At 37.5% G+C, this 26141-nt stretch overlaps 1 protein-coding gene across 2 annotated transcripts in view; it reads left to right on the forward strand.

Annotated features, from left to right (window-relative positions):
* The window catches only part of WAPL (WAPL cohesin release factor), a 76742-nt gene that overhangs the window by 16977 nt on the left and 33624 nt on the right, over positions 1-26141 (forward strand). The window contains exons 3-4 of one of the 2 annotated variants that reach the window (XM_060034669.2): positions 7186-8229; positions 11438-11556. In XM_060034669.2, coding sequence (XP_059890652.1) covers positions 7186-8229; positions 11438-11556 — 1163 coding nt within the window. The remainder of the gene's footprint in view (positions 1-7185; positions 8230-11437; positions 11557-26141) is intronic. The other variant, XM_060034670.2, reaches the window with a different exon arrangement.

The raw sequence follows: 26141 nt of genomic DNA on the forward strand, positions 1-26141 counted from the left end.
GCGTGGCCTTCTCATTGCGGTGACTTCTCGTTGCGGAGCACAGGCTCTAGGCACGCGGGCTTCAGTAGTTGTGGCATGCAGGCTCAATAGTGTGGCTCGCGGGCTCTAGAGTGCAGGCTCAGTAGTTGTGGTGCACGGGATTAGCTGCCCTGCGGCATGTGGGATCTTCCCAGACCAGGGCTCGAACCCTTGTCCCCTGCACTGGCAGGCAGAGTCTTAATCACTGCGCCACCAGGGAAGCCCTGAATTCTTAGTATATTAAGGAAATCAGCCTTTTGCGTTTCCTTCATGACTAATGATCATTTTTCATGTACTTATTTGGTAACAGTATAGTTTCTTTGGTGACATCCGCTCACATTTTTTTGCTCAGTTTTAATCGGGTTGTTTATTTTCTCACTGAATTTTGAGAGTTCTTTATTCTGGGTACAAGTATTATATCAGACATATTTATTGCAGACATTTTCTCTGACTCTGTGGCTTGTCTTTGCATTCTCTTAACAGTGTTTTTTGTAGAGCAGAAGTTACTGGTTTTGATGTAGTCCCATTTTATCAAATACTTCTTTTATGACAAGGGAGTACACTCTCCTCCCTAGGCATCCACTTCATTGGACAGCGCTAATTGATTTGTTAAAGAAAATATTTATTTATTTATATTTACATATTTATTTATTTAGCTGTGCCGGGTCTTAGTTGTGGCACACAAGATCTACATTACATCGTGTGGGATCTTTAGTTGCGTCATGCAGGATCTTTCAGTTGCGGCATGCAGGATCTTTTAGTTGCAGCCTGTGGGCTCTTAGTTGAGGCATGCGGGATCTAGTTCCCTGACTAAGGATTGAACCCGGTCCTCCTGCGTTGGAAGCGCAGAGTCTTAACCACTGGACCACCAGGGAAGTCCCTCTAATTGACCTTTAATGCTCATCAGTCCTTTTAGTTTCTATGAATTTGAATGATTTCTACACATTGAATAAGTTTGTTCTCTCTTTGCATGACAGCCACTCAAATTAGAGGCAGCTTGCCATGTAATGGTGGCACACACCCCCCCCCACACACAAATTAAACTTTTCTCGGTACCTCAACTGTATTTCATGGGTCATGGTCTCCAAAGCCACTTCTCTATCATCTGTACAGTCGCCTTAGAAGTCAGAGGTTTTTGTTTAAATTTAGTATTTAGCACATCAGGTGATACGCACTGCAATTTGCCCAACACATTAGATTTTAACCTCTTCATCTCATCTAGACCTCTTATATTGATGTGGGTTAAGATGGTTTATCTGCTTTAGTATTTCAATTTTCAGCAGCCACCACTAGAGGTAGTGTAATGTGTATTAGAATTTGGTATGGTTCTTTTTATGAGATCTCTTGGTCATTGGTTTAATTGGCAGCCTTTGTCGTCATTGGCCTCTCTGGGCTGCCTTTTCTTTATCTATATAATGATGGGTTTGGTGAAAAGTGAAAGGAAATATCTTCACTTTCTTCTAAGAAGGGTGAAGGTAGTATATATGCTGTTTGTATATACAGACTAGCATACAGTTACACAGGTGTGTGTGTATATCCATCTTCAATAAACATCAATTCATAGTCAGTCTTATTTTTATTACCACCTACTCCCTTTCAACAGTGGATTATTTTGAAGCAAATTCCAGACACTGTATTTCATACATAAATATAATTCTTTTTTTTTTTTTTTTTTTGCGGTACGCGGGCCTCTCACTGTTGTGGCCTCTCTCGTTGCGGAGCACAGGCTCTGGACGCGCAGGCTCAGCGGCCATGGCTCACCGGCCCAGCCGCTCCGCGGCATGTGGGGATCTTCGCAGACCGGGGCACGAACCCGTGTCCCCTGCATCCGCAGGCGGACTCTCAACCACTGCACCACCAGGGAAGCCCATAAATATAATTCTTTAACAGCTCAGCACTCCAAAAAAAAGATAACTGTAGGATCACTGTTACAGTTTAAGGTACTTAATATGTACCTTTGTTAATTTTTACTTTTTTTTTGTTTTTTTGGTTAATTTTTACTTTTAAGACTTTTGAATAGACTATAGACAATATAAAATTCAAGAGGTATGGAAGACTTTCCCTTTATCCTTCTGTCATCCCTTTCCCTAAGGGCAACCATATCTGTAGACCTGCCTCATTCTTTTTAACAGCTATATAGTATTCAGACATGTGGTTGTATGATAATTTAGTTAGTTCTTTATTGATAGGTATTTGTATTGTTTATGAAAGCAGAAATCAGGAAACAATGTTCCTTGTTGCTTATGTTATTCATACTCATGGAGAGTTATTTGTAGAGTAAATAAAACAGCTTGCTTCAGGGTCAGTCTATTTCTTTCATATGTACATTTTTAATTTTAAAAAGTATTACCAAATTGCTCTCTGTAGTGATTGTACTAAGATATACTCCTACAGAAATGTAGTTTTATTTATTTTTATTGCTCTGCAGTATTTCTTTGTATTAATAGACCACTATTGATTGTACTGTTAATGGATATTTATATTTCTTTGTTTTGGAATGACGTCATAAGTGTACTTCCCTTATGTTGAACCACGTGGAATGGCGAATACTTGATTATTTTAAAAGTGGAAGTTTCATATGGTTAAGTTTAATAAGTCATTTAGTGCACATATGCATACATTTCTTTTAGGTAAGTACTTTGAAGTGGAATTTCTGGGTCATAGGATAACTGTTATGTTTAGCTTTTGTAGATAATTCGAGAGTGGTTGTTCCCATTTCCATTCTGAGCAGTTGAAGTTGCTTTACCTCCTCCGCAATACTTGGCACTGTGAATTTTAACTCTTTCATTGGTTGTTTAGTAGCATCTCATTATGGTTTCAGTGGCATCTTTCTAATAACCAATGAATGTCAGTGCCTTTTAATATATTTATATTTTATATGTTTATTGAATATCCTTTTTTATCAAGTGACTGGTCAAGTCCAAGTCTCTTGATCATTTTTCTATTTTAACTTTTTATTGGGTGTCTTATTGAGTTGGGGCATTCTTTACATAGTTGTAATCAACCCCCCACCCTGCCCCGGCCACCCCCACCCACACCCACCCACCCACACCCACACACAGACACACACACACCCACAAACACACACACACACACTCTCTCGCACTCACTCTCTTTCTCTCTCTCTCTGGTATGGTAGTTCTCTTAAATAGCGTTTTTTGGTGTGTGTGTGTGTGTGTGTGTTTTAATCTTTTCTTGGCTGCGCTGAAGCATGTGAGATCTTAGTTCCCTGACCAGGGATCGAACCTGTGTCCCCTGCAGTGGAAGTGTGGAGTCTTAACCACTGGACTGCCAGGGAATTCCCTAAATTAAGTGGTTTTCTAATGGACATTTAATTTTCTTTTTAACATCTTTATTTGAGTATAATTGCTTTACAATGGTGTGTTAGTTTCTGCTTTATAACAAAGTGAATCAGTTATACATATACATATGTTCCCATATCTCTTCCCTCTTGTGTCTCCCTCCCTCCCACCCTCCCTATCCCACCCCTCTAGGTGGTCACAAAGCACCGAGCTGATCTCCCTGTGCTATACAGCTGCTTCCCACTAGCTATCTACCTTAATGTTTGGTAGTGTATATATGGACATTTAATTTTGATGAAATTTCTTTTGCTTTATGGTTAAAGATACAAGATGTTCCAGTACACATTATTGAATAATCCTTCCCATAGAGATTTGAAATTCTGCAATTAACATATACTGATTTCCCACAGATATTTTGCTCCTTCTCTTGTCATTTACCAATTAAAAAATGTATTTTGGAATGTTTGAAAACCGGCTAAAATTATAGATACTCTCCCTGAAAAATGTGTGCACAGGCATTTTTTTCACACAGTGACACAAGGTTTGCAGAACCCATGAAATCATTTCATAAATCTCTGATCAAACCTCCCTTCCCACTTTTTAAATACTTCAGAGTTCACTTTACGCATGGAAGCCTTAAATTATCCCACCTGATTATTATCCTGCATAAACCCATATATACTCATATTATTGCAAGTACTGATGTGTTTTTATTTTTAAGGGAATCTATTTCCTTTCAAAATTAAGAATCTTAAGGGAATAATAGGCATTTAATTAATCTTTAATGTGAGGTTGCTTACTGTTTTTTAGATAAGCAGAATGAGGCTCAGAGGAAATTCGACTTGCCAAATTTTTACACATCTAGTTATAGTTTTAGCTGTGTGGTTCAATACCATGTTTCTCAAATTCCACATAGCCTTTATTATGCTAAATTCCCTCCCTTGTGTAATACCGAATATGCAAAAGATTGAGTACCTATCCAGTGATACTAAAATCTAGTGATATTAAAAAGCATTTATTAAGTATCTTTGCAGATGGCGCTAGGCTAAGTCTTCTGCTAAAAACTTTCTACTTATCCAATCTTCACCCTTTAGGCTGAGGAAGAACAGTAGGCGTTAGAGTGTAGTTTCGGATTCCTTGCTTGAAGCTGATAGACACAGGACCTAAGGGAATATTGATGAACATACAGGTTAAATTCCACTAAGAAATGTCTCACTAAAAGATTATTAAAAATATATTTTATATGTGGCAGAGTTGTAACAGCTATGATAATTTGCATTTGTGTGATGTTCTGTAACCTGCATATATCCTTAGATACATTATCTTCTTTTATCTGTTCAACTTGTCCTTGAGACAGATTTTATTAGCTCGTTTTTTCAGATGAAGAAATTGTCCCAACTTCTTTTTTTTTTTTTAATGTTTATTTTATTTTATTTTTGGCTGCGTCAGGTCTTAGTTGCGGCTCGTGGGATCCTCCGTTCTGGCCTGTGGGCTCCTTGTTGTGGTGTGTGGGCTCCAGAGTGCATGGGCTCTGTAGTTGTGGTGCGTGGGCTCTCTAGTTTTGGCCTGCGTGCTCAGTAGTTGTGGTGTGCAGGCTTAGTTGCCCAACAGCATGTGGGATCTTAGTTCCCTGACCAGGGATTGAACCCGAGTCCCCTGCATTGGAAGGTGGATTCTTAACCACTGGACCACCAGGGAAGTCCCTGTCCCAAGTTAAGGTGACTTGCCTAAGGTCATTTTAGCCACTAAGTGGCAGAGCTGACACTCATCCATTTAACTCCTAAACTGTTACCTTTGCTAGAAATACATTACTGTTTATATAGCTGGTTTAGATTAAAACAGAGTAAACACTGATATTTATCTTCTCTGTTTACAAAAAAAAAGAGGTGTGGGGGCATACCAGGTTGGACATTTGAGCAAAGATAGATGAGTATGCTTCCTTGCTAAGGTGGTGTGAGTGAGCCTTGTTGGCATACAGAAAAGAGTTTAGCCACCTAAGAACTGGAAATAAAGAAGAGTAGAAATGTTGCAGAGGCCCTAAAAGTGTCTCAATAAAAGCCATTTTAAAAGAAAAAAAAACCAACTCATTTTTATTTCCCCTCCCCACCCTTGATGTTTTGAGATATAAAGTGAGTTTATCTGACAAGGAAGCTGGGATGTTTGAGGAAGGAGGGCAGTTGAAAGTAATTGCTATTTTGCATTTTAGGACAAGATAACCTTGCCTTCTCTTCTGAAGGTATAGTTAAGAATATTTCTTGAATATTCTGAGCTCTGTAGGGCTAGTTGAGCTCTGAGCCTGTAGGGCTAGTTGAGCTCTGAGCCTGAGCTCTGTAGGGCTAGTTGGTTAGGGCAACACAAGTCTCCAAATTCAACTACTAGTGCTCTTTCCACTTGTTATAAGAGCAGTGGTATCATTTCTTCAGGTTTGGTTTTAAACTTGGCTTTGCTTCTGCCCCTTTAAGAAAGTATCAGATGCCAGAGTCAGCTTTTAATTCTTCGCTTTTCAGTATTGTATACTTACTGATTTGGTACTTCTGAGATTATGAAAACTATAGTTCCTTGCCTTTGGTTGGAAAATATCCAAGAATAAAACAGGTATACCTATAAATTAGTTGCCTTGTAGAGGTAGGTAAATATAAATTACATTTACACCCATTGGGTAGCATTAAAAATTGTACAGTGAATTCATGTAAAGCATCCCTTTGCTTTTATTTGATGGTTTGTTAATTGAGATTTGTAAATGACTTTTCTTAAATGTAGGTTTTTTTTGTTTTGTTTTGTTTTTTGGTAATTTTATTATTTGGCATAAACTTTTTTTTTTTTTTTTTTTGCGGTACGCGGGCCTCTCACTGTTCTGGCCTCTCCCGTTGCGGAGCACAGGCTCCGGACACGCAGGCCCAGCGGCCATGGCTCACGGGCCCAGCCATTCCGTGGCATGTGGGATCCTCCCAGACCGGGGCACTAACCCGTGTCCCCTGCATCGGCAGGCGGACTCTCAACCACTGCGCCACCAGGGAAGCCCCTGGCATAAACATTTAACCCGACTTTTCCTACTAACAAGTGCTTGGAGAATTAATTGTAGTACCAGTTTGAATCACATTTCCATCTCATTTAGAAAAATTTTAAAAATATTTCCGATGATAAAATTAAAGACAACAGAAATGAATTTCCCAAGTACAAAATGAGTAGGCAGTTTAAGATTTACCACTGGCTGATATGGATAAATAACCACTGTAGCCATGTAACTTAGGCATCAGAGCCACTGTTTTAAAAAAAAAAAAAAAAAAAAGAGCCTTGAAGTTGTATGGCTTTTAGCATTAGAAAAAAGAATGGAAAGCAGAAATAAAGAAACCTGACCCTGGAACAGGTTTCTAGACAGAGCTGGCATGCCATATGGGCAACCCTACCCCAGAGGAATAGACACCGCCAGAATGTTTTCATTAATTGTGTTACATTGTTAAGGTTCTATTAAATAATTTTTAAACATCTTTATTGGAGTATAATTGCTTTACAGTGATTAAACATTTTTATTTGAAAAATCCATAGTATGTCTTAGAAGGTTTGGCTGAGTTATTTATATGTCATTCTGAATTGATCCTGTTTTTTAACACTGCTGAAATCTCTTGAGTTTAGGGTAACAATTTTAAGGGACTTGGATGCCTAGGGAGAGGTCACTGGAAGACATGAGAGCTGTATACTGGAAGGGGAATTATCAGATATATAAACATTTATTTTTTTCACAATTTAAAATTTTTGCAATTTTTTCATAATTGTACTATTAATTAACCAAATGTCCCTTTTATGTTAACTTTTATATTGCTGTCACTCATATTTTTATCCTTTGACTTATTTTTCATTTTTATAGATAAAGTGGAGAACTTTAGTGAAGAACATGAAAAAAATAGTCACCATATTTACAAAAATGCTGAAGACAGTACTAAGAAACCCAATGCAGAAACAACAGTGGCTTCTGGATACAAAGCTGATGAAATCAAAGAAACAAATGATACTTGGAACTCCCAGCTTGGAAGAAGGTCAGAATCTCCATCAGAAACATCTTCAATCAAGGGATCTGTAAGAACTGGTTTGTATGAATGGGATAATGACTTTGAAGATAGCAGATCAGAAGATTGTATTTTAAGTTTGGATAGTGATCCTCTTTTGGAGATGAAGGATGAGGATTTTAAAAATCGGTTGGAAAATCTAAATGAAGCCATTGAGGAAGACATCATGCAAAGGGTTCTTAGGCCAAGCAACTGTAGGACGTATTGTAGGGCCAATAAAGCAAAATCCTCACAAGGAGCATCAAATTTTGATAAGCTAATGGACGGCACCAGTCAGGGCTTAGCCAAAGCAAACAGTGAATCAAGTAAAGATGGCCTGAATCAGGCAAAAAAAGGCAGTGTAAGTTGTGGGACCAGTTTTAGAGGGACGGTTGGACGGACTAGAGATTATACTGTTTTACATCCATCTTGCTTGTCAGTTTGTAATGTTACCATACAGGATACTATGGAACGCAGCATGGATGAGTTCACTGCATCAACTCCTGCAGATTTGGGAGAAGCTGGCCGGCTAAGAAAAAAAGCAGATATTGCAACGTCTAAGACCACTACTAGATTTCGACCTAGTAATACTAAGTCTAAAAAAGATGTTAAACTTGAATTTTTTGGTTTTGAAGATCATGATGAGACAGGAGGTGATGAAGGAGGTTCTGGGAGTTCTAATTACAAAATTAAGTATTTTGGCTTTGATGATCTCAGTGAAAGTGAAGATGATGAAGATGATGACTGTCAAGTGGAAAGAAAGACAAACAAAAAAAGATCTAAAACGGCTCCATCACCCTCCTTGCAGCCTCCTCCAGAAAGCAGTGATAATTCCCAGGACAGTCAGTCTAGTACTAATAATGCAGGTAAGACTTAAAAAAAAAACTACAAGTAAACGTGTTTTTCAGGCTTAAGTAACAGCTACTTAGTTTCCTCCTGGATACTTAGTTTTAGCTTGTTACTACATTTAATTTTAATAGGAGTACCTATTTAGTGCCAAAGATTACCTTATCCAAAGATAACAGCATTTAAATGTTAATAAAGTCCCACCTTGTAAGGAACCAGTTTGTAAATTGGGGAGTCTTTTCATATTTGTATTTTAATTCTACCATTAGCACTTGAGAATTTTAGTGTGTGTCCGTGTGTGTGTGTGTGTGTGTGTGTGTGTGTGTGTGTGTGTGTGTGTGTGTGTGTGTGTGTGTAGGGATAATGAACATCTTGATATTTCAGTTTTGAAAAACTAAATGCATTGGAAACATAAGGATAGATTTTGGTCATTTAGAACTATATTGATACTAGGTGGTTGTAATGAGGGAAGTATTAGAAAATTAAAATAAAAAAGCCTAATCAATAAATGTTAAAAAACATTCTAAAGAAATCTTAAATTTATGAAGTTAAGATTAAATCTTAAGAATCATCCTCGTAAGTTGACTTAATAAAATTAAAAAGTGCTAGTTAAGTATTTATACACTCTTACCAGTGAAAAATTAATTTGTCCCTTAAGATAGTAGGACCAGTAATGACTTGAAGTCCTTGAGGAGTTGATAGTCTCCACTGAGAGACAAACAAAAGAAATAGGTTAGCTTTGCTATGAGTAAGTCACTACTTGACAAGGGCTTTGTGAAGTGGATTGACTGTTGAGCGACGAAGAGTATGTGAAAGCCTCTGGGATACAGGGGTTATATTTATTTGTATTTAACCAAATACAGTTTTCCTATATCAGTTTACTTGTTAAATAGAGCTTTTGTCCTTTTAGGGTCATAGAACAAGAGTCATTATGGTGAATTAGAACTATCATAGTAGGGACTTCCCCTGGTGGTCCAGTGTTTAAGACACCACGCTCCTAGGACTTTCCTGGTGGCGCAGTTGGTTAAATCCACCTGCTGATGCAGGGGACACGGGTTCGAGCCCTGGTCCAGGAAGATCCCACATGCTGCGGAGCAACTAAGCCTGTGCGCCACAACTACTGAGCCTGTGCTCTAGAGCCTGTGAGCCATAACCACTGAAGCCCGCACATGTAGAGCCTATGCTCCGCAAGAATAGAAACTACCGCAATGAGAAGCCCACGCACAGCAGTTAAGAGTAGCCCCTGCTCGCTGCAACTAGAGAAAGCCCGTGCACAGCAACAAAGACCCAGTGCGGCCAAAAATAAATAAATAAATTAATTAATTAAAAAAAAAAAGACTCCATGCTCCCAATGCAGGGGACCTGGCTTCTGATCCCTGGTCAGGGAACTAGATCCCTCATGCCACAACTAAGAGCCCACAGGCTGCAACTAAAGATCCCATAGTATTCTTACATACAGATTTTCTTATAGAGTGTATCATACTTGAGGCTACCTACCATTTTGCTTCATTTGGCCTAAAAATAGGTTTGCTAGATTAGAATCGCTAAAGCTAGAATTACACAGGAGTAGCCCCTAGGAGCCCGCCTTACTCCCCACTGCAAAAAAATAAGAGTATTTTCAGAATTCAACGTTGTGTTGAATTGCTTCTGAAGAACTGAAGTTTGCTGCAGCCTTGCTAGTCACTTGAGATATGACTGGGTAGACAGCTTTACATTTGCTTTCTCAGGAAGATGGTTAGTAATTATGTACTGAAACCTGAGCTCCAGTTCTGCTACAGCCTTCTTAGCTCTTATCCTAACCTTGATAGCAAGTTATCGTAAATCATTAGGCTCCCTTTGAAAAACATCATGTTGATAACAAATAATGTTTAAAAATGAGAGACTGTTTGATTGATATATCCAAAGTTGGAATCTGAGTCTTCATACACTGTATGAAACAGCAAACATTTTTAAGGGTTGGGACAGAGAAAAGTCTTCCTATTTTTTTTTTGAGGGGGGAATTGATAGTTCATTTTTATTTATTTATTTACATTTTTGGCTGTGTTGGGTCTTCATTTCTGTGCGAGGGCTTTCTCTAGTTGCGGTGAGCGGGGGCTACTCTTCATTGCGGTGCGCGGGCCACTCACTGTCGTGGCCTCTCTTGTTGCGGAGCACAGGCTCCAGACACGCAGGCTCAGTAGTTGTGGCTCACAGGCCCAGTTGCTCTGTGGCATGTGGGATCTTCCCAGAACAGGGCTCGAACCCAGGTCCTCTGCATTGGCAGGCAGATTCTCAACCACTGCGCCACCAGGGAAGCCCAAGTCTTCCTATTTTTAAAAAAATACTTATTTATTTATTTAGGCTGTGCCAGGTCTTAGTTGCCGTACACAGGATCCTCGTTGCCGCGTGCAGGCTCTTTAGTTGCGGCATGCGGGATCTTTAGCTGCGGCGTGCAGAATCTTTAGCTGTGGCATGCGAACTCTTAGTTGTGGCATGCACATGGGAACTAGTTCCCTGACCAGGGATCGAACCTGGGCCCCTTGCACTGGGAGCGTGGAGTCTTAGCCACTGGACCACCAGGGAAGTCCCCTTACTATTTTTTTCTTTTTTGTTTTTGTTTAGGCTAGAAAAAAATATAGCCATTTGGAAATTAGTGTAATCCTTTGGTTAGTTTTGTGGTAGTACCACAGACCACTGAACTACATTGTACTAGGTCATTCTGTATCTTGCCAAGGATAGCTATATCCTTTTTTGGGGTTTTTTAAAAATGTGGCCTCTTCAGATGTAAGCAGGCATTCTTTGAAGGCCAACATGATTAAGTGTACTTAAATTCTAGAAAAATGTTACAGGTGCATATCACCTGATGATGTGTGTGTGTGTGTTTGTGTGTGTGTGTGTGTGTGTGTGTGTTTAAACTAGACCATGCCAGTGTTAATGTTGATAGATAACTAGCAGTTATATGAACTTCGAAGAACAAATTATTCTGGAAAAGAATTGATTTTGCCAGTGAAACTGGAGCACATACACAGCAACTAGGTTTCTGATTTTCTTTTAGAGTAGGGGACAAGCAGGGAGTGAGCACGGGAGAATGAGACTTAATATCATTGGAGTATTTTGTCAACTCTGTGGTGCTTTTATTCCTTTTTTTTTCTCCCCACAATATGCTTCTTTCTCCTCAAAATGTTCATAGGTTGTCTGGTAGATAATTTGAAATAATAGAAAGCTAGCTAGTTTTGATTACCATTTCAGAAAACTTGGATTTTACAGAGGATTTGCCTGGTGTGCCTGAAAATGTGAAGAAGCCCCCAAATAAACAAGGAGATAAATCAAAGGAAAATACCAGAAAGATTTTTAGTGGCCCCAAACGGGTAAGTAAAGCACTATCGGTGATTTGTATTATTGTTGGAGGGCTCAGCTCTTTTTTTATTTAAAAATTACTAACAAACATCATGGCAATTAAATTTTGTCTTTCAGAGGATGTATGTAAATTATTTTTTCAAAGCATTGTAACCATTTTTTGAAGTGTGGTAAAACATATATAACATAGTCTTTATTATATGCAAGTGTACAATTCAGTGACATTAAATACATTCATAGTGTTGTATAACCGTCACTGTTACCTATAACCAAAACTTTTTCATCGTCTCTAACAAAAACACTGTACACATTAAACAATAACTCCACCTTGACCTTCCCAGCCTCTGGTAAACACAGTTTTACTTTCTGTCTCTATAAATTTGCCTATTCTAGGTGCCTAATATAAGTGGAGTCACGCAATGTTTGTCTATCTGTACTTGGCTTATTTCACTAAGCATTATGTTGTCAGGGTCCATCCCTGTTGTAACATATATCAGAATGTTTCTTTTTTATGGCTGAATACCAAATTTTGTTTATCCATTCATCTGTAGATGGACAGTTGGGTGGTTCTCACTTTTTGCCTATTTGAGTCCCTGCTTTCAATTGATTTGGATACTTAAGAGTGGAATTTTGGGGACATATGGTAGGTCTTCGTTTAACTGCCAAATTGTTTTCCACCTTGACTGCACCATTTTTATATTCATATTAGCAATGCACAAGGTTTCCAATGTTTCCACATCCATACCAACATTTATTTTCTGAGTTTTTTTTTTTTGATAATAGCTATCCTAATGTGTGGGAAATGGTATCTCATTGTGGTTTGATTTACATTTTCCTAATTATTGATGTTGAGCATCTTTTCATGTACTTGCTGGACATTTGTATATCTTTTTTGGAGAAATGTCTATTCAGTGCCCATTTTTTTTTTTTTTTTTTTTACATTTTATTTATTTTTGGCTGTGTTGGGTGTTCGTTTCTATGCGAGGGCTTTCTCTAGTTGCGGCAAGCGGGGGCCACTCTTCATCGCCAGTGCCCATTTTTGAATCAAGTTGTTTGGTTTTTTATTGTTGAGTTATAGGAGTTCTTTATATATGAATGTCTTATTAGATACATAATTTGCACATAGATGTTCCTATACTGTGAATTGTCTCTTTACTTTCTTGGTAGTGTGCTTTAATATCAGTGAAGTCCAGTTTATCTATTTTTTTCTTTTGTTACCTGTGCTTTTGGTGTCATATCTAAGAAATCATTGTCAAATTGGATGTCATGTACCTTTTCCCTATGTTTTCTTCTAGGTTTTATAGTTTTAGGTTTTACATTTAGGTCATTGATCCATTTTGAGTTAATTTCTGTATATAGTGTAAGTTAAGGGTCCAACTTCATTCTTATGCATTATATAAGTCATTTTAATATGGTCCAGCATAGGTATTGAGAATAATTTGCTTGACTTTACCTTTTTTTAAAAAAAATTCCTTTACTTAAATAGCTTGTATAGTGTTAAACAGTTTTATTATTGAAAATTGCAGTTAGAAGTTGTTGACATTTTTTGTAGATTGAACTACTTTTAAGCAACTAAAGAATGAGTGTGTACATATTATCTGGCCTCGTTTTATTTTTATTCTTTTACCTCTGTAAACAGCCAGTTAGGAATCTTTTCAGAGTGATTGTGTTATACTTTTGCAGCCCCAGGTGCTCACCCCCCACCAGAAAAAAAAATGCTTAATGCTCATTTCAACAGAGCTAACTTGCTCTGGAGCCAGGGGCCAGGGTAGTGTGGTATAATGGCTATAGCCCTTAATGCTTAGGTGAGGTTTTGGTTTATAAAATTGTGTATGGCATGTGTTGATTTCTAGTGTAAAAGTTATACATTTTTTGGTCTCAGGATTACTTCACATTCTTAAAATTTTATTAAGAATCCCAGAAAGCTTTTGATTATATATGTTATATTTATCAAATTGGAAGTGAAAACATATTTCAAAGATACTTATTAATAATTCACTTAACAGTAACCCATTACATGTTAATATAACATTTTAGCGAGAATTATTTTCTTAAAAATGTGGTGAGAAGAGTAGCATTGTACATTTTTTGCAAATCTCTTTATAAAGTTTGGCTTAGTGAAAGACAGGTAGATTCTTTGGGATTAGCAGATGCAAACTAGTATGTTTAGAATGGATAAACAACAGTATCCTACCGTATAGCACAGGGAACTCTATTCAGTATCCTGTGATAAACCATAATGGAAAAGAATATGACAAAGAATATATATAACAGTCACTTTGCTGTACAGCAGAAATTAACCTAACATTGTAAATCAACTATATTTCAATAAATTTTTTTTTAAAAGAGCTAGATTCTTATATCCTCTATATTCAGTATTTTTCATTGTTGTTTTAGTTGAAAAATATGAAGAAAATCCAGCCTCACATAGATAAGTAGTTGTATTTTAAGTAGCTTTTTCAGATAATTATAGACATTCTTCGTTGACATTACACCAAAATTGAAAAAAAATGGGAGTTTCTTTTATAAATAAATAAATAAATAATTTTATTTATTTATTTATTTATTTATGCATGCATGCCTGTGTTGGGTCTTCGTTGCTGCGCACAGGCTTTCTCTAGTTGAGGTGAGTGGGGGCTACTCTTCCTTGCGGTGCGTGGGCTCCTTACTGCGATGGCTTCTCTTGTTGCAGAGCATGGTCTCTAGGCGTGCATGCTTCAGTAGTTGTGGCTTGTGGGCTCTAGAGTGCAGGCTCAGTAGTTGTGACGCATGGGCTTAGTTGCTCCGCGGCATGTCACATCTTCCCGGACCAGGGCTCGAACCCATATCCCCTGCATTGGCAGGTGGATTCTTAACCACTGCACCACCAGGGAAGCCCCAGGAGTTTTTCTTTTCTTTTCTAATATTTATTTATTTATTTACCTATCTATCTATCTATCCATCCATTTATTTACTTATTTGGCTGTGCTGGGTCTTAGTTGTTGGCATGTGGAATTTAGTTCCCCAACCAGGGATCGAACCCAGGCACCCCCTGCATTGGGAGCGCAGAGTCTCACCCACTGGACCACGAGGAAAGTACCTACCCCAGGAGCTTCTTAAAGATTAGTTGTAACTTGGAGTCTAAAACCGTGCCAGTGAACCTTTCATAATGTTGCATTAAAATCTGTTGGTCTGTCTTGCCTTTGAATGGATCTTTTACACATGCATGCTTTGTAACATTATACATTGGTCATTTGGAAAATACTGGTTAGACTGATTTATCTAAATCTTTCAGTGGTGACACACTTCATTATACAGTATCAAAAATATCATTAATATCACTGTCAAACTCATCAGAAAAGTCTTTTAAGTATTGGGAAGCTATCAAGTTCACAGTTCTCCAGAATTTTAGTTTTTGCTTAAAAGTTGAAATTTTTTCATTGGCAGAAAATACTTCAGGGAAAATGACTGGCAATGACAGGCCTACTTTGTTCATTTTTGAGAAAATGTCTGCATAATACCCAAGTCTGTATAAGCATAGTTTGTCAGTTTTTTAAGTAAAGAATGGTGTTCAGGAAAAAAGTGGCTGGTTCAGCTTGAAACTTGAGCCAGTAGTGGTTTTTTTTGATACAACCACACTTTATATGCAACAGAAGTGTTTTAGGCACACTGGTTTTGTCACATAGACCATTAGTGCACTTAGGGTTACGATTTAATCACTAATTTTCACTCCTTTATCAAGGGCTTTTTTCTTATGTGAAACTGGCATTTTATTTTTTAACTATGAAGTGTGTAGCAGTGAAGAATATGACTACTTATATACAGTTCAGAGCCCCTGCCTTGATTCATGCTAAGACACCAACAGCTTTACCCAGCATTGCTTTTGCACCATCCCTGCAAATATCAACGAAGTGAAAAAGGCAAACAACATATTATTATTGTGAAAATGGTTTTGTCTTTGTAGACACCCTGGAAGAGTTTCCTGAGTCCTTTAAAGCATTCTACTTTATTTCTCCCACCTCAACTTTTTATTATAAAAAGTTAAAATATACAGAAAGTGTAAAAAAATGTGATGAATAACTATATTCCTCTATCTAGATTGATCCCCACCCCCCCACCAAATCGTCATAATTACACACAGTCCCCTTCCTCTTCCCCTTTTTCTCTTCTCTTCATATGTGTGTGTGTGTGTGTGTGTGTGTGTGTGTGTGTGTATTATATAACATTTTTCCTGTCGTATTTGAAAGTTGTTGAGATAGCATGCATTTCTTAAGAAAAAAGACAGTCTCATACCTAACTGTGGTTATATGATTGTAATACTTAAGAAAATTAGTAATTCTTTGATATAATCCTATGTCCAGGCCATATTCAGTTTTCCTCAGCTGTCTCCAAAATGTCTTTTAGTGCTGTTTTTCTCCCCAAACTATAATCATTTACTTGTTATGTCTCTTTAATCTTGAGTAGTCCCCTCATCTTTTTAAAATTCCCCATGGCACTAGTTTTTTGGTTTTTTTTTTTTGCTTTTAAGAGCCCAGGATATCTGTCTTGTAGAATGTTTCACATTCAGAATTTATCTGATTGTTTCCTGATGATGTAAGTTGTTACTCCACTATATTAAAGTAGTATGGTGTCATAGAACACTGGAAGTAAGTCTCTACGTTTGATTAGGCTGAGGTTTAAACATATTTTGGCAAGAATGCCTCAAAGTCATATTGTGTATGTTGCATCACATCGGAAGGTATGTAATATCTGGTTGTTCCGCTCAAAATTGTTTGACCACCTATTGAAGGTTGTGACCACTGGATCTCCCCAAAATAAAAGTATGTTTTTCCTTTTATAATTTAATTAGTAAGCTTCTGGGTGTGACTCTGGCAGCACGTGAATATTCTGTTCCCCATTATTGTTTTACCTCATAATTTTAGCATCCATTGTTGATCTTTGCCTGCATCAGTTATTACACTGACAGTTACAGAATGGTGAGTTTTCTAATTGCGATTTCTTCTACATTTAATAACTGGAATTTTGTAAAAAGGAGTTTTCTTTCTCCCCATCCCAACCCCGAACTTCTATCACTATAGACTCAATAATTTTTACTTATTAAATGTATTTATAATAGATTTGGCCAGAGTAAACCATTTCAAGCCATTTCTTGTGTCCTTTTGATATAGACCCATCATCTTTGAGCTTTTCTTTTGCTTTCTGCACGAAAGATGACCCGGACTTATCTTGTGCTTTCAATCATGGACCCATCCAAGGATCCTTGGTTCTTTTTGTGGGGATTAGTACTTAGAAACCCAGAACTAAGTGCTGGGTGTGTTCATTGCTTCTAGGCTCTTTCACTGGACAGAGCTATGAAATACATTGAAAAATAAACTGAGTTCATACTGATAGTTTCATTTCAAATCTAACATTTCAAAATTTGGTACTTAGCTTTCTTTATTGTACAGCACACATTACTTTTTAAATTATAACACCAATATTATTATGAACAGTAAATACACTAAGTGAAGTTAAAATTTCTTTCCAGTTCTTTTTGTCTTTAGATTATTTCACTAATGATGAAGTCATAGTAATGTGTTCAAAAGTTTTGAAGTAATTTTTATCTTGTGTATGTTAATTCAGTATTCAAGTTCATATGTACTTATTTATGTTCATTTTTTTAAACTTAGTTTTAAACTTAATATTGGATATATTTCTTTCCTACTAACACAACTTAGGAGGCAGCAGTGTACATGTACTTGACCCGATTACGAAGGAATCTCTCCGGCCTAAAGTAAATCAGGTCATGCAACCAAGTAGGCAGAAGACCTATTTACTGTTGATGGATAGTGTCAGAGGAAAATTAAGAAAATCATTATTAATTTATGAAACCAAAAGAGCTATGAGATTGAACTCATTTAAAAGATGTAATATAAGTAAAGCCTGCCTTAAAACAATAGTCCTGATTTAATCCCCAAAGAGGCTTCAGTAAATGTTTTAATTTCCTTTTAAACCTCCTATTGAAAGATTTGCCCAAAACCCTCTTTAAGTGGAATTGTGTCCGAATTTTTTCACTTAGATACTACTACTATTTAGGTGGATCAGTAAGATTCAAAAATGAGACTTTGATCCAGAGTGTTATAGTACTTTAGTAAAAAGTAATAAAAAATGCTTTAGATCCCATGGAAGTTATGTATCCTTATGAAAATATCTAGGTAAAGAATTTAGAAGCCTCCTTCAGGAAGAGAGCAGCAAGAAGTTAAGCAGTATAAAATCCCTAGCTCTTAAAATAAATAGGTCATCCATTTGTCTTCAAGACAGCTAAAAGACTACTTAAGAGTTGTTTAAAAGGAGAGAACCATTGAGAAACAGAAATAGTGGAAATTTAACCTTATTGAGTTTTGATGAGTATAAAGGAATACAGGAAATAAATGGGATCAAAGTTTTAAGCATTTATAGATTAACAGAGTGGAAAGAATAGATTTGTTTCATATGTGAGAAATCAGGATTCATGGTTTCGATGTAAAAAAGGATAAGCTCAGTTCTCCAAGGAGTTTTATGTAGGTTATCCCCCAAATCTCCAGAGAAAAAGGAAAGGCAGGGGTCACTAGGTAGGTGGGCATAGGAAATGTACTCAGCAGTTGTTCCATTTCTCCATTATAATAGAAATACCCTCCTGTAGCTGATAGGTCAGTGGGAGTATCTGGGTCTTCTGCATTCTGATTAAAGGCACTAATGACCTCATTTCTGAGTGGTAGAGAGGTGGCCCACGTCTTGTAGTGGCAAATTTTCCTCCTTACCTATCAGGCTTTCTTAGCTCATGTTTTGGATTGAATAAAGCTGTTGTGGAGGGTAGCCCTGTACATTGGAGGATATTTAACAACATCGCTGGCCTCTACCCACCGGATGCTAGTCCTGTTTTCCCCTGCTCTGTGCGCCTCCATTTCAACCAAAAATGTCTTGGACATTACTAAATGTCCTGTGGGGGTCAAAATGGGCTCCCCTCTCATTGGGGGTATGTGTGTGTATGTATGATTTGAGAGTAAGTTGTAGACTTAATGCTGATTACTCCCAAATACCTTAGTCTTTACTTTCTGAAAACAAGAGTACTCTACTCTATAGCTATAGTATACCCATCAAAACCAGGAAGCTATATCAATAACATTTATATCAATGTTATATATATATCAATTATATCAATAACATTATATCAATTATATCAATAACATTGATATAATAATTCAGTCTAATCCACAGATCCCATTCAGTTTTACCAATTGTCTCATTAATGGCCTTTATAGCAGAACAAATCACACATTACTCCCCCCTCCCCCACGTCTCCCAGAGAAAGAACCCATGATCCAATCCAGAATCACATGTTGTATTTAGTTGTCACAAGTCTCCACCCTCCTTCTGTCTGGAACATCTGTGTCTTTCCTAGTTTTTCCATGGCTTTGACATCTTTGAAGAGTTAAAATCAGTTATTTGTTGAATGTCCCTCAGTTTGTGCTTGTCTGATGTTTTCTCCCGATTAGATTTAGGTTTTGTGTATTTGGTGGAAATACCTCAGAAGAGGTGCTCTGTTCTTACTGCATCATACCAGGTGGTGCACAATGTCACTTTGTACCATTGCTATTGATATTAACTATCCCTTGAGGCCTGTCAGGTTCCTCAACTCCTCATCAAACTTTTACCCACTAGTTTTAGCATTGATTTTTGCCTGAATCAATCTTTACTATGATGGTTGTTGAATTTTTTTTTCTAATTACATCCTGCCTTCTCTAGTTGTTAGTAGTTGGCCTTCTACTGGTAAGGTAGATTTTTTTCCTCTCCTTCATGTATATAAAAGAATATATGTATTTATATATTCATTATGTAGTATATACATTATATATTCATTTATTTATAAATTTCTTTATATCAGTATGAACATGGATTTCTGTTTTATTCAGTCATTTGTTACTGTTATTTATTTAAATGATAGTACTGTTATTATTTCGATACTCAGATTTTCTTAGACTTGGCCTGTTCGTGGTTTTTCAAACTGGCTTTTAACATGGCCCACCACTTTGCATTTCCTTACTAATGACACACAAAGATGTTCAAGGCTCATGATGCACATTCCCAGTTGTGGAATCAACCATTCCTCCAAGGACCCCTGTTTTCTTTTAGTGGAGAATGATCTTTAAAATTTGGTCGCAAAGTATGGTCATTTCTTCTGGGGTGTCATTGCTTCTAGGCCTTCTTTGAGTTAACAGAGCAAGGAAACACGTGAATATATGCATTTTCTTCCTCTCTCCTTCGCCACCCCCCGCCACCACACAGACACATACTTATTTCATATCTATGTATATTTAGAACCATGAGTTCACACTGATACCTCCAATTCTAGTTCAACACCACATGTTTTATTCTAGCCTTCCCACTTTGCACATTTTACTTCTCTTTGCCGACAGTGAGGAATCTGCTTCCCAGTATCCTCAATACATTTACGTATTTGCTCAGTCCTCTTGTATATAGCCAATTTCCTGACCACACAGGCCATCTCCTCAGCTTTAGTGCCACCAGCCAAGAGGTCCCTCTTCCCTCTCTCTATCTTCCCATGTTAGAAAACATTAACTTGGGGATTCCCTGGTGGTCCAGTGGTTAGGACTCTGCACTTCCATGGCTGGGGTCCCAGGTTCGATCCCTGGTCAGGGAACTAAGATCTCACAAGCTGTGTGGTGCAGCCAAAAAAAACAAAAAACTAACTTTTTAAGCTTGCTGGCTGTGAGAATTTTCCCCAACACCTCACCAGGTATATAAAGAATTCTGTTCGTAACAGAATTGAGGGCTGGCTGGGTAAACACATGTGGCAGAAAGAAGATGAGGAGGTAAAGTAAACTTCTGGTAAGAACATATTTGAAATGATTACTCAGAAAAGTTGTCACTTACAAGGGAGAAAAGTAAATATAGAGTTTGAGGCATTAGCTTGAAACATACCTGGTTTTAAGTACCTGAGCCTGAGTACCTGTTGTTTCTGTATGTGGTTTTATCATTTGATAATTTTTTAATAAATATTTATTTATTTATGTTTGGCTGTGTCGGGTCTTCGTTGCTGCACGCGGGCTTTCTCTAGTTGTGGCTAGCGGGGGCTACTCTTTTTTTTTTTTTGTGGTACGTGGGCCTCTCACTGTTGTGGCCTCTCCCGTTGCGGAGCACAGGCTCCAGACACACAGGCTCAGCGGCCATGGCTCACGGGCCCAGCTGCTCCACGGCATGTGGGATCTTCCTGGACTGGGGCACGAACCCGTGTCCCGTGCATCGGCAGGCAGACTCTGAACCACTACGCCACCAGGGAAGCCCGGGGGCTACTCTTCGTTGTGGTGCGCAGGTTTCTCATTGTGGTGGCTTCACTTGTTGCAGAGCACAGGCTCTAGGCACACAAGCTTTAGTAGTTGTGGTGCGCGGGCACAGTAGTTGTGGCTCGTGGGCTCTACAGCGTAGGCTCAGTAGTTGTGGTGCACAGGCTTTGTTGCTCCGCAGCATGTGGGATCTTCCTGGACCAGGGCTCGAACCCGTGTCCCCTGCATTGGCAGGCGGATTCTTAACCACTGCGCCACCAGGGAAGTCCTGATCATTTGATAATTTTAATGTTTTTTTTTTTCTTTCAGTGCCATCTTATTTCTGATCACTGGCTACAGTTTCCCTGAATCCCATTATTTGTAGTTGCCATATATTGGGTTGGCTAAAATGTACGTTCAGTTTTTTTCCATAATATGGCTCTAGTAGTGCTTAGTTGTCACTAACTTCATTTGAAACAATTTTGTTAGATTGTATGTGACTGTCATATCAGCGTGCATTTAAAAAAAAACAGCAGGGGCTTCCCTGGTGGCACAGTGGTTGAGAGTCCGCCTGCCGATGCAGGGGACACGGGTTCATGCCCCAGTCTGGGAGGATCCCACATGCCGCGGAGTGGCTCGGCTCGTGAGCCATGGCTGCTGAGCCTGCGCGTCCAGAGCCTGTGCTCCGCAACGGGAGAGGCCACAGTAGTGAGAGGCCCGCGTACCGCAAAAAAAAAAAAAAAAAAAAATCAAAATCGGTGAATTTTTGTGTAGCCATTTTAATATTGAAGATGGAAGAAAAAAGCAACATTTTCGGCATATTATGCTTTATTATTTCAAGAAAGGTAAAAACGCAACTGAAGCGCACAAAAAGATTTGTGCAGTGTATGGAGAAGGTGCTGTGACTGATCGAAGGTGTCAAACGTGGTTTGCAAAGTTTTGTGCTGGAGATTTCTCGCTGGACGATGCTCCACAGTTGGGTAGACCAGTTGAAGTTGATCGTGATCAAATTGAGACAGTAATTGAGAACAATCAACGTTATACCACGTGGGAGATAGCCGACATAATCAAAATATCCAAATCAAGCGCTGAAAATAATTTTCACTAGCTTGGTTATGTAATTGCTTTGATGTTTGGGTTCCACATAAGTTAAGCAAAAAAAGCCTTCTTGACCATATTTCCACATGCGATTCTCTACTTATTGTAATGAAAATGTTCCGTTTGTAAAACAAACTGATGGGTGATGAAAAGTGAATACTGTACAATAATGTGGAATGGAAGAGATTGTGGGGCAAGCGAATCACCACCAACCACACCAAAGGCTGGTCTTCATCCAAAGAAGGTGATGTTGTGTATACAGTGGGATTGGAAGGGAGTCCTCTATTATGAGCTCCTTCTGGAAAACCAAACGATTAATTCCAACAAGTACTGCTCCCAGTTAGACCAACTGAAAGCAGCACTGGACGAAAAGCATCCGGAATTAGTCAACAGAAAACGCATAATCTTCCATCACAAGACCGCATGTTTCTTTGATGACCAGGCAAAAACTGTTACAGCTTGGCTGGGAAGTTCTGATTCATCCGCCATATTCACCAGACATTGATTGCACCTTCGGATTTCCATTTTTTTTGGTCTTTACAAAATTCTCCTAATGGAAAAAATTTTCAATTCCTTGGAAGACTGTAAAAGGCACCTGGAACAGTTCTTTGCTCAGAAAGATGAAAAGTTTTGGGAAGATGGAATTATGAAATTGCCTGAAGAATGGCAGAAGGTAGTGGAACAAAACAGTGAATACGTTGTTCAATAAAGTTGTTGGGGAAAATGAAAAATGTGTCTTTTATTTTTACTTAAAAACTGAAGGAGCTTTTTGGCCAACCCCGTATGTGCTGATAAGTTTAGATCATTTTTTCTGCCTGCCCTGCTTTTTGTTTGATTTCTAGCTTTCCATTCAGCTGCTGCCAGTTTGCTCTCTTCCTAAGGGATTATCTGTATAATCATCCCAACTAACCTTCTGTGCTTGGAGGGTTATATTTTACCTTGGGCTTTGGCCATCTTATTTTGCCGGTTAAGACTATTTGCTGGGTCATTGATGAAACTAACCATAATGTCAATCTCAGTTTCAGTTCTCAAATATTTATAGCTTCACTTTCATCATTTCCCTGTGGTTTAATGCTGGGCCCATGTGGTACTGTCTTTTGTTTGACTCTCAAAAGAACATTCTGGACTTTTTTTTCATCTTCCCTCCTGTCATTCAATATGACATAGGATAGTGGGTTTATGGGCAGTTGAATTAAAACTTGATTATCAGTATAAATCATGGTTATATATTTAGCTGTATTCAAAAGTTAAAATTGTATAAAGCTGCAGTTTTAAAGTTCAGTATAGTTTTTATAGTTTTGTAAACTCTTTTTTTTTTGTTTTATAAAATGAGTTTATATATATAGGTTGTCAACTTAAAAACAGAATCTTACAATTGAAGAGATTTTAAAGGACAGGTAGTTCCACCTCTCACCCAAGAACAGATGTTCCTTTATAGTATCCTTCTCCAGCAATTAGAACTCACTCTGATGAAGCAGCTTATTTTTCTGTCAAATTGTTTTACCCATGGTTACCTTTGTTCTGTGTCTGGGGATTCATTGACCATCCTGGGATCCAGTCATCGAGATAGCAGTATGAGATTCACTATAGTCTCATGGACTAGAAACCTGAGACATAGATAAACGTGAAGCCGAAAAAAAGAGAGACTGTAAGCCACTGGTCTGCTGATGAGGGATGCTGGCCAAAGTGTAAAAGTAAAAAGCAGGTTGGTGAGTCAAAGAGTTGTTGAAGCTGAGCGTGTTCTGGCTGAGCCTGGGTATGGAAGAGGGTCAGTTTTAGTTGACTTTTCGTTGTCATTGTTTTTACATAATACCTGCATTTCACAGTACTAGGTACTGGGGATATAAAAAGGAGAAAAATAAGTAAGTGTCTTAGAAAGTGAGGTAGAATGTTTTTTCCCCACGGAAACTTTTGAGTAGTCTTAGTATTTCATACTCATTATGTTTGTTCCAAAGCAGGAGTATCTGTCTTCCTTTTATATAGGTAGTATTTAACTTAAACATTGAACCAGGTACTTAAGTCATTGATCTGTATTCTATAAAGATGTAGGAAAGTGTAAGTTATTTTCTTTATGAGATCTAATTCGGGTGGTTTTCTTTCCTGTAATATTTTATTCTGGAAGGATTTTAATAAGGAATAAAAGCACCATTAATCTTTTTATTTTCTGTAGTTCAGGTTCCTTTAAAGTTTGAAAGTTCAAAATATTTCACTATAACTTATTTCCCAGAAAGTGAAGTTTGAAATGAGAAAATGTAGCCATGGGTTAATCAAGAACATGGGAACTCGAACAAACATTTGACAGAGGGAGAGAGAGAGAGAATGTGTGTGTGTGTTAGGTTGTTTATAGTTTGGAATTTGGTTTTCTAGTTTGTAGTACATTTTATTTAGAGTTCATTGGGATTCTGACATCCAGAAAACTCTTTGCTGAACTTTCTTTTATTGATAGTCTTACGACTTTATGCTGATGATGACCATAAATTAACATTAGATGTAAAATATTGGGAGTTTTTGGGGGATGGTGACCATATATTTTTTCACCTTTAAATTCTTAGTGTCTGAGATACAGAAGGTGTTCATAAATGTTTATTTCTAGGATTTTTGAAAGTATCTTTCAGCAAATAATCTTCATATAGTACTAAATGTTTGGCTTTTTTATGTTTGAAAATTGGTAAACATCAAATTTGGGAAAATTTTACCCAATATTCTTCAAATAGTTTTTGGCTCTCTGTCCCCTTCTGGGGACTCTTATTATACTTGTCTTGCTTGTATCAGCCTAAAATCAACACGTATAACCTGTAGTCTGACAGAATAAGGCTTATTGACTTATTGCAATAAAGGATACTGCACAGCAGAGAAACCAAGGGGCATCTTACCAAAGAAAAGTTTTTGTAGGATTTTGGGGGAACTGGGGAGTTTGGGTAAAATTTAAATGAAACAGTGTTTGAGAGGTTCAGGGCAAAGTACTATCTGTGAAGGGAGTTAATTTTTACTTTCTCATACAGTTATTGGGCTGGGTGAACTTGTCCCAGTGTGTGCTGACATTCTTTCCATCTTTTTAATTTTTTCAGTCTTGGTTTCATTTGGAGATAGTTTAGATAGTTTCTGTTGCCCATTTTCAGGTTCTTCTACAGCATCTAAGCAGCTGTTAATCCCATCTCTGAAACTTTAGTTTGGGTCTATTTTATATCTTTCTTGTCTACTTAACGTACTCAGTTGTTTTCCCTACTTTCTTACATATGTGGAATATAGTTACAGTTATTTTCAGTGTCTTTGTCTCCTAATTCTGTCATCTGCCTTGTTTCTGGGTCTGTTCTTACAGTGAACAGAGACAAATTTGGTAGAACCAGATTGAAAATAAATGAGGAAACTGTGTTAAGAAAAAGTAAGGAATAGATGAGTTGAATCCAAAATTCAAGCCTTTTTGTCTTGATGGATTTCCTGGGGATCTACCACAAATACAACTTTGAGCTTCTTAGAAGCCAGGGCAAAGAAGATTATCAGTGGCCCGTTTGCTTTTTAGGAGGGGAGATTAAAAACAGAAAACTCTTACTACCGTTGCACCAGGTATGGGTTATGTTTTCATCTTTTTCTGTGCCTCAGCTAAGAAGTATTGCTATTTCATTTATTATTGATGGGCTATTTAATTAACATTTGATTAAAGAACATAAAAGAAGAATATCTTTATCCCTTCCCATTTTGTAGGATTGCCTGTATTAAACTTGAATTCATCTTTTTATTACTCTTTGATTTCTTAATTTAACTGTTGTCTGAATTTGATTTAGTTGTTTCATGGAAATTAAAATATTAACTGATAGAATGATGATTTATACTTTTTCTATTTTAAAAGTTTTCTGAGAGAATTTTTAAAGATTTTTAATATTTTTTATCTGGGAATAATTAAAAAATAGTTTGTACTTGGAAATAATTTCAAAATTACGGAAGAGTTACAAAAATAAAATAGTACAACAAACATTCCTTATGAATATTATCTTAATATTCGCTTTTTCATTTGTTCTTTCTCTTTGTGTGTATATTCATACATATGTATTTTTTCTGAATATTTAAGGGTAAGTTCATATATATATTTTATATATATAATTAGCCCTTTACCCTAAATACAGTGTGTACTTCCTAATCAATTACATATCCACATCACAGTAATCATCTTTAGTAAATTTAACATTGTTCCAGTATTTTTACCTAATCTGTTGTGTCAG

The sequence above is a fragment of the Delphinus delphis genome, chromosome 16, assembly GCF_949987515.2.
Source record: "Delphinus delphis chromosome 16, mDelDel1.2, whole genome shotgun sequence".
NCBI lineage: Eukaryota > Metazoa > Chordata > Mammalia > Artiodactyla > Delphinidae > Delphinus > Delphinus delphis.